Below are 13,126 nucleotides of genomic sequence, written 5' to 3'. Positions count from 1 at the left end.
CTAGGGTTGTGAGTATCTTAAAGAAATTACAAACAGTCCCATATAATCCAGTGCCGATTCATCCTGTAGAATATCTTATATGTATTTACATAAATAAACCCTTTTTAATAAATAATATATATATATATATACTATATAAATGATATATATTAGGTAAGTCTAGCAGTAGGTGGCTGATGGCTGATTGCTATGCTTATAACACATATTTAGAGGTGAGAGGTACTTAGGCTCATTTCCATCATGTATGATATGGCGATCCAGTGTGCGTAGTAATTCATTTTTACGTACATTTTTCTGGAAATAAGTGAACGATCTGTTTATAAGTCTGTTATTGAGTGGTTGTATGTTTGCATAGTTATGTAAAAAGCGGGAATTTGTTGTACGTATAATTTTGTATGCACTAATGAGTATTGAATTTTTTATTTTTTTTAGCTTGGTTTTTATTTTATTTGGCGCTACGATGATCCATGCCGGACAGGCATACTTTATTACCAGCCGTATGTACTGTTTACATATTTTCAATATGTTTTAGGGCGATATGCCTGTATTGTTGCCAGACATACTTCTAATCTGGTTAACTTGTCTCCAGAATATGGTTATAATTTCATTAATGTGTTTTTGCCATATTAATTTTGAGTCGTAGGTGAGACCTAGAAAATTTGCTAATGTAGCAGTCTGGAGGAGGGTTCCATAGAGATAGATTTCTGGGATGTTTTTGAGAAGTTTCTTTAATTTTGCTAAAAAGATTATTTGTGTTTTTGGTATATTAATTGTTTTTTTTTCTTTTGGCAGTATTCTGCTATTTCGTTTAGAGCGGGTTGTAAGTTTACAGCTGCTATGGAGGGTTTATGGGAACTTTCCAAATTGCTACATCATCTACGAATTGAGAGGTATAACAGAAATTTGTATCGGTTACATGCATGATGAAGAGTATGGGGCTAACTAAGGGGTCCTTGAGGTACACCTGCCTCAAGAGTAAAATACTCTGAATAAGTACCCTCAACATTTACCCGACGTTTTCCATTTTCTAGGAAGTTTGATAACCAGCGAATAATTCCTCGCGGTAGACCTGAGTGCCAGATTGTATCGAAAACCTTCCCTAGATCGAGTAGGCAGACGACTGTACAATCTTTTTTTTTAATTAAAACTATCTATTACGGGGATATATTCCGATGTGAGGGAGGGGTTAAAGACTGCCTTTAGATGGTCCAGTAATCGGTAAGTGCAGTTTTAGTAATATGGCTTGTATGCTTTCTTCCCCAGGCGCCTTATTTTTAGTTTGTTTTATTACTATAGAGATCTGGGTTGCTTTTATTTCGCTTGTCATGTGTGCGTCTAGTATGTTAGTAGTTATAGTCTCTGTTGTTTGTGTTGGAATGGTTACCGGAAACACCGGTGTGAAAATGTCTTTATCTTGTTCAGTTGTTGCACTTACTTGATTTTGGTGGTCGTCATCTATATCGAGGTCGTTTTGTGTTTTAAAGATGTTATGAAGGTGTTCCTTGAATACTTTCGCTTTTTGTGTGTTTGTATATGCGCTTTTGTTGGTATACTCTAGTGTTGGATATGTTTTTGTTGATTTATGGTTTTGTATATTTTTCAGTTTTTTTGGGTCGTTTAGTTTGTTAGAGAAGTCCCAGTTTTCTTGTTTTACTTGTTTGAGCTGGTATCTTACTTTGTTTCTCAGTTTGTTAATTTGTGGTTTTAAAATCATATCTCTTGTAAGCTGCGTAACGTGCATCCCTCTTTGATCAAATCTATTATACCCTTATGTGGTTTCCGTGTGTTATTTCTAGTAGGGGTTTTCGCGTTTTGATATGGCTATTTTTGCGTCTTTGTAACACACTCTGCTATTATTTGGCAGTAATCGTCTAATTCCGACGGTCTCGTGGCACTTGTCCGTATTGAATTTGGTAAGAGTTCATCTAATTTTGCTAAATATTTTAGCCAATCGGCTTTATTATAGTCGGAATTTGATGATATATTGGTTTATTTTGGTGGGGGATGAGATCGAAGATACTCCACATTGGGAAGTGATCGCTATCAATATTTTGTCCTAAATTAAAATCAGTACATTATAAACTTAGGTTAGCTGAAGTTATACATATATCAAGTATTTCACAAGTACAAAAACCTGGGTTTTAAAAGTAGCGCTACAATTCTTCCAAGAAAGCTGATGATGCTTATTACTATACAACACCTGCCACGCTCATTTTTCGACCAGCAATGAAAAACAGATTGCTGAATATAATGGATCTGTTACTGTTCTATTTGTTTCTCATTATAATTACAATGTCCGCTGAAGAATATGGAAGAATGATTGAATTCATAACAATAATTTTACTTATTCTTCAAACACCCATACTAATCAGGTCTGTACGCAGAAAATTTGAGAGGGGGATTCTAATTTGTGAAATCAAAAGCCAACACGTGTTGTGCGAAGCACAATCAGCATGCAAATCATGTTCATGCTACGGGAGTCTGGGGGCTATGTAGACTATGTAGAAAACGTTAAATACCATAAGCAGTTGCGCTATAACTATATAAGAATAATTTTTGTTTTTACATCATCACAAAAATAGGGGATATTAAATGGTTAAGAAAATACAATAAACTCTTTCAGTTTCAAATATATTTTACTGTTGTTTTATGAAAATATTTATATAGCTCATTGCAAACTGGTTGCTACACTAGCTATCGTTTCGATCTACCTTTTTTCATTTTACTTCAATTTTATAACAAAACCGTAGGATGCAAATCCAGTTAAATTTATTTCTTTACATGTAAGTATATTATTAAAGCCCGAGGAAATGTTACTGGAACAGTAAACACATGGATATCGTGCCATTTCAAAATAAAGGAAATTGAATTATTTAATGAAGGTGAAATCTCACAACGCTTGCATGTAAAATTTTGGTGAAATTTTGTGTTTGATCGAAATGTTTACCAGTCCCATCAGTTTTGTTTTCTTTCCGGTTGATCCACAACAAACTTTCGAGATCAATTTCTTTCACATAATGATCAACACAGCCATTGAATCTGTGGAACAAAGGATTCAACACCTTTTTATTTTTTGAGTCCCGATATATAACCGTCAGAGCACCTTAGATGCTGATGTACCATCGGTGATTCTCGGGCAGATTTACCTGGTGCCGCCTATCTCCTCTACGTGTAGCCGTCCCTAATTTAGCAGCGAAAGACTAGAGGGGAGGCAGCTAATCAACACCACCCACCGCCAACTCTTGGGCTACTAATTTACCATCGAATAGTAATATTGACCCTCACATTACGGCTGAAAGGGTAAGCATGTTCGGTGACGGGTATTCGCAGATTGCGAGTCGAGCACCCCTAACCACCAGGCAACACTAGGCCTTTTCAAAAACTGCAGGTAAACTACTGGTGAGCTGTCGAAAATGAATTTAAGGGACTTTAAAACATTGCGTGAATCTCCAGACCGGTTTAACAGATGGCGTAAAAACTGGAGTCAGAAATATGTGAATAGCTGCACATCATATTTTAGAAAGTGGTTAAGAAAAGTATGATACGCGAAGAGATCAGCATCGACGTTTCCCAGCAGCACCTTAAGTTTGTCGCATTGTCTGACTTTGTCCATAATCGTTGTAATGAAAAAGAAGCTTTTCAAAACTCAAATAAAGTAATACCTATGATGAGTTCATACGAAGATCGCATTCTTTTTTCTTTTTTTTTCATGAACGAATGTACTCTTCTTGTGAAACAGTTTGAACAATTTATATTTCTTCTACGTCACATATCACACAATGGCCTAACAGTGAACTGGGAAACACGTTTTAGCAATTCTTTCCAACGGTAAGTTGAAACAGAAAAGTAGGCTTATATTGTTTGAACCATCTCGAAGAACATCACTGCTTCGGTGCAACAGTTCGCTGTATAATTCAACAGGAGATTCAGAATGAGTGCATTGTATTTAACAAAGAACAAGGAAAGCTTTCGGAGTTAAGTCTTTAGTTTTTATTTATGAAAACCGTTCTTACTGCATTTCATGTTGGTTGCACTGTCACACCAGTAGCCTCATAGGCATTCCATGGGCAGTGTTTTTAAACAGTTTTTATTTTGGAAAAGAAAATTAATTTTAGCATCTTTCAGCTCTTAGAAATTAAATCATTAAAAAGGTGACAGTTTTAGTCTTTGCTTTTTATATAAATAAATCAGGAAAATAAACATCACATTAAGTATTTCCAAAAAAAGATTAATGTGAGCTAACCCTACTTTTTACTTATTGTTAAATAAATATTAGATATGCAGAATAGAAATGATTTGAAACTTTAGTTATTTTCAATTATTCTTATTAGATGTAAATATATAAAACTACTTATATTTACACTCTGCGTTTTCTTGCTTTAACAAAAAGAAAGAAAGGATTGAGAAAAATTTCAGCTGTTATGACGTGTGTTTGAGAGTTATGTTACTAACCACACCACAGAAAAACTAGACGTACTTACCTCTCTGTCTTAAAAAACTTATGTTGCTTATATCTCAGGTCAACGTTTATTGAACAAGTAGAACTAATATGTATTTGAGATATCTGTCCAATGGCAACTAGTATTGAACCACCTAGATTATGATAATGCTTTACAGTTGAGATATCTGTCCAATGGCAACTAGTATTATACCACCTTGACTAAGATAATGTTTTACAGTTCAAATATCAGCCATATGACTGCTACTTATGTAAAATAATAAAGTAACAATGTTTCTTCAGTGTACATTTTTTATGCGTGCGTATGTGACAAGTTATAATAATATTTTACGAAATTCTGGTTTAGAAGTAATTTGATAATGTTTTACAGTTAATCTAGGTGGTATAATACTAGTTGCCATTGGACAGATATCTCAGCTGTAAAACATTATCTTAATCTAGGTGGTATAATACTAGTTGCCATTGGACAGATATCTCAACTGTAAAGCATTATCATAATCTCATTGATGTGATATCTGCTAAGTTTATAATGTTAGGAAGACATCATGATTAAACTGAATGCGTTTTTTTTATTCAGTTCTCAATTTAATTTCTACTACTTGGCGAAAATAGATGAAAGTTCATATGGAATATTTCGATATACGAATGAGTAATATTAAATGTAATAGTATTTCTTTGTAATTGGTAACAAAGTTTCTCAAGTTAATTATAGAAGACATATTTTTACTGGTTATAAAGGAAAAAGTAATAGGACATAGTAAATAGAAAGTAAGAAATAAATTTATTATTTGATATTTATATGTCTAAAAACTTGACATTACGTCACAGCTGTTTTTCATAATTCACTTACTCAGTCTATTGCGGATTTCAACTTAGAGACTTGTAAAATTAGCTTTCTACATTGCTTCTTGAGATTCAAATCTCAAAGGGATTAACTAAAAGAATTTTAATAAAATATTTTTTGTCTATTGTGATGTTTTGTGTCAAGGCTTAAGTTAGAGATACGGCACAGTTTATTTTAGTTTTTTATTTCCTTTGTTTTTACATTTTGCTTTACGATAATGTAACGAGACATTTCCATATAAAAACAGAGTTTTTGTTGTTAAGTCACTTAACTATAAAATTGATCTCAGTCACATGCGAAGAGGATAAAAAATGTACAAAAAGAAAAAATTGTACAGAACATCAGAAGAGGAGGATAATTAATGTTTAAAAAAAGAAAAATCATGATATGTAGTTTCACAAATATACCATAGCTTCGTGTAATTAACAACCACACAGACAAATGACATTGTAGTCAATTATGAAAAGTGTTGTGAATTGGAACTATGAGCTGAGGGTCGTTCAATTACTTCTCGAGAGAGCAAAAGCAAGTAATGTGATTATTACTGTGAGTGAAGATATCAGCTTGGAAGCACCGTTGCATCTAACACCTGAAACGAAAGAATTAAGAGGATGAGTTAAGAAAATAGATCAGCTACTTAACAAGACTATAGAGCAAATACCTGTTGCATCTTGAAGATAATATACTTGCAACACCTTATATGTGAAAATAAACGTAAATTAATAAATTTAATTTAAGAACATTTATTATACAGAAAACGTAGTTAAACCAATTGTAAGCGTTCCGTTCTACAAGACCTGTATCAATATATGGGTGATATTTGTGAACTTTTATTTGAATGAGTACTGCTTAAATATTGATACCATATATTACAAACTAGCAATCATTGTGTAACTTCAACGAACCAAAACTGCAAAGATATTTCAACCTGGTGTTGTAATATTCATTAATATCTAGGATTATCAATTCATTCAGTCGATTGTTAATATGTAACATTAGGAAACTTTGGGACTGTTCATAAAACATTTGATTGATTTATACAAGATTAGGTCATGGTAGAATTTGCTCCTAGTTCAAGAGGGTTGACACACAACTCAATCCATGTTATTTGTTATCGCAAAAATAAGGAGTGATCGAAAAATGATCGAATATTTAAATATCAAGTTTGTTTGATAAAGAAAATCTTGTCAACGTTTTCTTAGTGGTTGAGAACCAGTAGGTGTACGACATCTCTGTACTTGAAGCAAGGGGATGAAGCCATATTCTCACTTTTAGTGTGCTTGTTGAGAATCACAGTATAGGAAATTAGTCACATAGAAATAATACATGAAGAAACGTTGTGGTTTCTGATTATGACAGTTACATCACTTTCATTAAAATATTTTGTATGTTATAGATATAAGAAAAACGGTATTAAAGTTAGTTTGGTTATGAACGTTTAACAAGTTATCAGCAAGGTATATTTTTTACCTGCTACTTGAAAAGGAACAACACAATGTTTAAGGTATTTGGAAAACTGAATAATTTGTAATAATATTTCATCAAATGTCTAGTACTATTTAAACCCAGAAATGACGAACAAATTTAGTAAGGAAAGTGACAAAAGTTATTTATGGAAATAATATCTTACTTTGTTAAATATGCACAAAAACATAATAAAAAGCACCATAATGTACAGCAAATAATAATAATAAATACTATATCAAGTAGAGAGCTACAGTTTTAAGTTGTGCAATTGCTCTTTGGCTTAGCTAAGTAGTTGGTACGAAACATCATAAAAAATAATTTTGAGCTACTTAGTTTGAATTTGCAGTTTATATTTCCTTATGATTTTAGTTCATTTTTTATAGAGTGTGAGCTAACAGGTTTCATATCATAATTTAGGGTAAAGAAAGACGTAGAAATCTCAAGTGTTAGACCAAACTAGAAACTAAACAACTGTAGTCACACTTTTCCCAAGCAAAATCACACCAGATTGTTTTTCAGTTTTACAAGTTTTCCTTACAAATTAAAATTACAACGTTAAAAACTGAGTGCAGTTGATAATTTGTGTAAATCACTGTAAAAACAAAAGAACTAACCATCGTGTTCCACAGTGAATTCTATCTGGTCTGGAGTTCTTGGAACAAAGCATTTGATACCTGAAATGTTCAGAAAGTTCTGAATTATAAAACTGAAAACAAAGTTTGATTTATTTCAAATTAATGCAACTTTTAGTTTGGTATAATCCTTATAAAATAAAACGTTTTAAATAATAAATGCAGAAAGGTAGTTTAACGGTAAGAAAATCTCATCTTTATCTCCTACAGACAAGTTTTTGTCCATTTGACATTCAAGTTTCATGTCGGATCACTGATCAAGCAAATCAAAATGTCAGCAACAGTTCATGCAAACCAAAATTGAATATCTAAGAAAATAGCTTTCATGTAGAAAATATAAAAGAATCAACGCACAACAGTGAGGTTAAAAAATAATCATTAACAAGTTGTAGATTCTTTTGCTATATTCATGAAAAGCTTTACTTTCTGCTATACTGTTTAAACAGTACTTGCAGACGTGTTATTTGCAAAAACTTTGGTCAATATAAGAGAAAGAGTTGCGGGAAGAAAACTACGGGGGTAACGGTTTTCAAGAATATATAGTTTTCTGTTTTTCAGTCTAGTCCTTGTTAAAGTTTATAATGACGCTTGACATCCCCTAGAGAAATGTTTGTTTGAATTAGGCTTAAGTTATCTTTGAGTTAGGTAATTAGTTATATCGTGATTTATCTTATCATAACGCTTAGAAGATGTTGTTTGTTTGTTTGTAATTAAGCACAAAGCTACACAATGGGCTATCTGTGCTTTACCCACTACGGGTATCGAAACCCGGATTCAAGCGTTGCAAGTCCGCAGACATACCACTGTGCCACTGGGGGCGCTTAGAAGAAGACAAATCAACAACACTGATAATTGTGACATTTTCAGAGATTAGCTTTTCTTTAAGGTCTACCTTTTCAAAGTGCTATGACCGTCTGATGTACTGAATAATGATCAATGTTTTACATACTATACTATAAAAGTAAATGAGGAAATAAAGGTATCTTAGAAATAGTGAATATATTTTGTAAATATATTAGACTGACAGCATATGTGCACACTTTCAATAAAAATCACGACATCAATGTTTTTATGTGCACAATAACTATATTTGTATAGAAAAAACACACTCTACATGTTTCGGTGAACAAAATGATCCACCATCTTCAATATATTTTTATTAAATATATTTGTTTATTATAATGTACCTAACGTCTATTACGCTTGATTATAATAAATAAGCGATATCTTTTGACTGAATATTAGGTTGACCAGTTAACTGATTATCGAAAACGTAATTTTCTATTGTTTTTGTTTTTACTTCTATAATAGTTCAAAAGGCGATTACTAAGGATCCTGTTGATCGCTTAACGAATTGTTGGTTTGGACGAACAGAAACATACTACTATATGCATTTAATTGAGGAAAAAACTTCCCAATTCTAAGAAATATATCGCTAGTAAAACTAATGAAATGTAGAAAAAAAACCAGACAAAAGTAAAGACTTATGATCGTCTAATGTTAACAAAATCCAGTTTTTGCATCTGTATTTCAATGTCCAGATTCGTTATCTGTGTGTAATTTAAACTTAGTTTACTCACCAGCACAGTTGATACCAAACTGCGTGGTTTGTTCTTCATCACGTAAACCTTGAATGGAGAAATAAAATGGCGGGCAGTTCCAAACGCTGTATCCTATTGACGAAGGACGAAATTGGATTAACAAACCTACTGAGCCTGATATTAAGCAATATAACTTTATATTAATAGCAGATATCTGATGGTCGGTATATTAAAAACGAATATGTCATTTTAAATGATGGTTCATTTGTGGTTCTAATCAGTTGGTCACGTTGTTAGTAACTCTTAAAAATTAAATATTAAAAGTACTAATTATACTATATCATTATAGATGAGAGCGTACAATATGTGTTCATAAACCTGAACAATATTTGTATGAAAACTAAAATAAAGGTCGCGGAGCCAGTAAAATGTGAATAAAAAAGTCATTATTCAAACTGAAGTTTCTTGGGTAAATATTGCAGCCTTCTAAATTAACATATATCTTTTATTCTCTTTAACTTCTGTCATTTGAGTGTCTTCGATTCTGGGCATCATCTCCATTGTATAAAAAACGTGCCATTTGATGAACTTGTAAAATGAAAAAAACAACAACTTTATTATCTACTATGGCGCTTAATTGTACTATATACAAATGGTTCAAGTTTAAAGAACATTCCATAAAAATAAGCTTAAATATGGAATAAGACTTCACATGAAACCGGTCTAAGAATCACGCGAATTTACTTTATATAAAACATAGGTGTCATCATACAAGATAGTTGTAGAAGACTAACTAGAATATGATATATCAAAATACTGTATATATTTGTTATGTTAATTTTTTATTATCAACATCGTTTAATTGTTGTTCATGCTACTGATGTTTTAAAAATATTAATAAAAAAATCATTCTACCTTTGCAGGGATTACTCATCCAGAAGGAAATTTCCTTGTCTAAAAATTGAAATAAAATAGATTGATAAACTTGAATGCATAATTTTGTGCAATTACTGCAAATTGAAGCTAGAGTTTGTTGTAAGTTTGACATTATAAAATATAATCAGCCATTACGCTATTTAAAATGTAACTAAATAAAAATACGTGAAAATAAACTTCAAATCAAGACAAACATCATATCACATATCTTGTGTTACGCAGCCAGCCATTTTAAGTGCGCACTCACACACAAAACTACTTATTCATAAAAGATACTCGACCTGTAGTTCTATTTTATGTCTAATCTTTAACTATTAAAGGATAAAATCCGATGAAAACATTCTGATGTGTCAGATACTGAAAGCACCGTAAACGCAAGTTACAAAAGTCCATGTATAATAGTAAACTGACCATTTTTCGAAGTTTCCTTGCAATTCTGCTCCTCCATTTCGGGGGTTCTGGTACCACGGCTAAAGCAAACTTTCACGCGATCTGTTACAGTCCTGGTTGATTTGAACTGAAACGTTGTATTTTATAGATATGAATACAATTATATCCACTTTAATTATAGATATGAATACAATTATATCCACTTTAATTATAGATATGAATACAATTATATCCACTTTAATTATAGATTATTATTATATGAATACAATTATATCCACTTTAGTTATAGATATGAATACAATTATATCCGCTTTAATTATAGATATGAATACAATTATATCCACTTTAATTATAGATATGAATACAATTATATCCACTTTAATTATAGATATGAATACAATTATATCCACTTTAAAGAAAAGTTATATTTCTGCTTCTTAAATATTGGGTTATTTCTATTTAGTACATTGTGATTTATAGTTCGCTGTTTTTGCTGTTTAATGCCGTTTATTTGTTCAGGATTTTACTTTATTGTTTGGTTGTTGTTAAGCACAAATCTACACAATGGGCTATCTGTACTCTGCCCACCACCACCTCGGGTATCGAAACCCGGTTTCTAGTGTTGTAAGTCCGCAGACATGCCGCTGTGCCACTGAGAGACCGCTTTACTGGCATACCACCCTCACCCCAACCATGGTGACTCAATTGTAAGCTTGCGGGCTTACAAAGCTAAAAATCGGGGTTCGATATCCGCGATGGGCACAGCGCAGATAGAATATTGCTTGGCTTTACGCTTAACAACAAACAAATAACGCTTTAATAGGTCATATTCTTAATGCTATTGCATCAGTTAATATTGCAAACCTGAGATAAAACAACAACAAAGAACTCATTATAAAGTAAAAAATACAAAATTTCTTTGTCATATAATTGGTTTAAATAATATTGATTCAACCATAAAGAACAAATAAAAAATCTTCGTTCTTATTCCTTGATTTAAAACAACTGAAATACTTCTCAAATAAAAACATAAGGGTTTGTAGAAAGATAAAGTTACAAAAATATTGTGCCTTTGTTTTAACGCTTGAATTTGCTAACCTTTAAATATGGCGTAAGAAAAACACGTTTTTAAAGATGACTGTTTGCTATTAGTTTAAGTCTTACTCATAACAACAGCGTAGATGAAAGACACAGTGCGCCAAAAACTGCCTGTTGGATAGAGCCACCTATCGCAACTTAAATATTTTAACGGAAGAGTTTTGTCTTTATAGGTAACTATTTGAACAAGCGAACTTGTGGAAATATTTGGCGTTATAACACAATATGGTGCCTGGATCACAGGAATTCTACATCTAGTCTAGACTTAGTAACAATTTTAAGGACTTTTAAGGATTATTGAAACAATAATATTTACCGTGAATTGAATGTTTCTGCTCTTCAGGAAGTATTCAGGGTACATAGCCCAGTATTGAATATGGTTAGGGGTCACATATCCAATATACTTGTTCGAGCTCTCCCGACTATTCGTCAACTCCCAACATTTGTCGTACTGAAGAGTAGCTGGCACTGAGCAAATAGTACAAAAGGACTGTCAATACCATCAGTTGTCCAGACAGTTATTATTTAGGGGTATGATTTATTTTCGCGGGACATCTTTATCAAATTCTGGTAGTTTTAATGTAATGAACTTTAGATCTACAACAAATTTAAAGAAGAAAATCAAAGTATTTCCAAATGGGTGTGTCATTATGTCAGAGTGTAATGAGGCTTAACTCGTGTGTTATGCTGCCATTTTATGGCTTATCCACAAAGAAGTTATTCTTAGATACCCTAGAGCTACATATTACATTAAAATATAATCACGAAAAATAATATATTATCTTAGCCGTAAAATGAAAAGTGATTAACTTTTCAGTGAGGTTTGAAAGGTAGAACCAAAATAAAACTTAACGTAAAAGCAAAAATTTTTCTAAAAAATTAAAAACTGTATTATAGCATATAATAATGCTCTAATATCTATGTAGCTTTAACCGGAACGAAAGCTTTCCTTTAAAGTCAGTATTATGTACACATAAGCCACAATTAAAAGTTTTTTATTGATGTTAGTGACATGCTTAGAACAGAGTATAATTGTAGAAGTAATAATGTTATTAGTTACCTGTACACAACCTCTCCCATATGTCTTTCATAAACTCTGGGTTCAATTCATTTAATGGTAAATCGAAAATATCCTTTTCCTTGTTCCAGACAACAACATCCAATTGCTGTTTGTCGCCGAAAGCAATGATTGGAACGTCTTGGAAAAAATAAACAAAGTACAGCTTATTTTAAATAATAATAACAATTGTTTACCTCCAATGCTTTTACAGTCTATAGTTTATAGAGAATACAAGACAATTAAGTTTGCTATCAGCAACAATTAAATGTATCGTTAATACGCACCATTTATTGTACGGTCTTGGCCAAAATGTTTGCAATTTTGTATAAAATACCACCATCATACTGAAGATGAAATACAAATACACTTAACGCTGTAAAACTGAGAAATGTATGTTGTATTAAACATCTATATATGTAATTTGTATAATAAGACATATTATATGTACATCATAAACTATTTATTAGAACAGCAAACAATTTTATCATACACTTGTAGAAAGATGTGTCATTTAGCATTTCACCTACCACAACAAAACCTTACCAAAATACATATAATGACAAAATATAACATCAAATTATTATAAATAGCGTCTGCTACATTATATCAGTTCATATTAGACTTTCAGTACTTGATTGGTCTTCCTCGTACTCTAATAACCTAGGAAAGGAATGTGGCATGCTGTCGATGAGGTTATTG

The 13,126-nt window shown here is 32.0% G+C and overlaps 1 protein-coding gene across 2 annotated transcripts in view; it reads right to left on the bottom strand.

Annotated features, from left to right (window-relative positions):
- Window positions 1–5,539: 5,539 nt before the first annotated feature.
- Window positions 5,540–13,126, bottom strand: part of LOC106464928 — a 48,430-nt gene continuing 40,843 nt past the window's right edge. For both annotated transcript variants that reach the window (XM_022392739.1, XM_022392740.1), the window contains exons 13-19: window positions 12,428–12,565; window positions 11,684–11,835; window positions 10,291–10,396; window positions 9,859–9,897; window positions 8,983–9,075; window positions 7,385–7,444; window positions 5,540–5,892 (exon numbers count right to left, since the gene is read on the bottom strand). In XM_022392739.1, coding sequence (XP_022248447.1) covers window positions 5,804–5,892; window positions 7,385–7,444; window positions 8,983–9,075; window positions 9,859–9,897; window positions 10,291–10,396; window positions 11,684–11,835; window positions 12,428–12,565 — 677 coding nt within the window. In that variant the 3' untranslated portion in view covers window positions 5,540–5,803. The remainder of the gene's footprint in view (window positions 5,893–7,384; window positions 7,445–8,982; window positions 9,076–9,858; window positions 9,898–10,290; window positions 10,397–11,683; window positions 11,836–12,427; window positions 12,566–13,126) is intronic.

Source organism: Limulus polyphemus, unplaced genomic scaffold (assembly GCF_000517525.1).
Source record: "Limulus polyphemus unplaced genomic scaffold, Limulus_polyphemus-2.1.2 Scaffold1786, whole genome shotgun sequence".
Taxonomy (NCBI): domain Eukaryota; kingdom Metazoa; phylum Arthropoda; class Merostomata; order Xiphosura; family Limulidae; genus Limulus; species Limulus polyphemus.
This window is presented reverse-complemented; position numbering and strand designations above follow the sequence as displayed.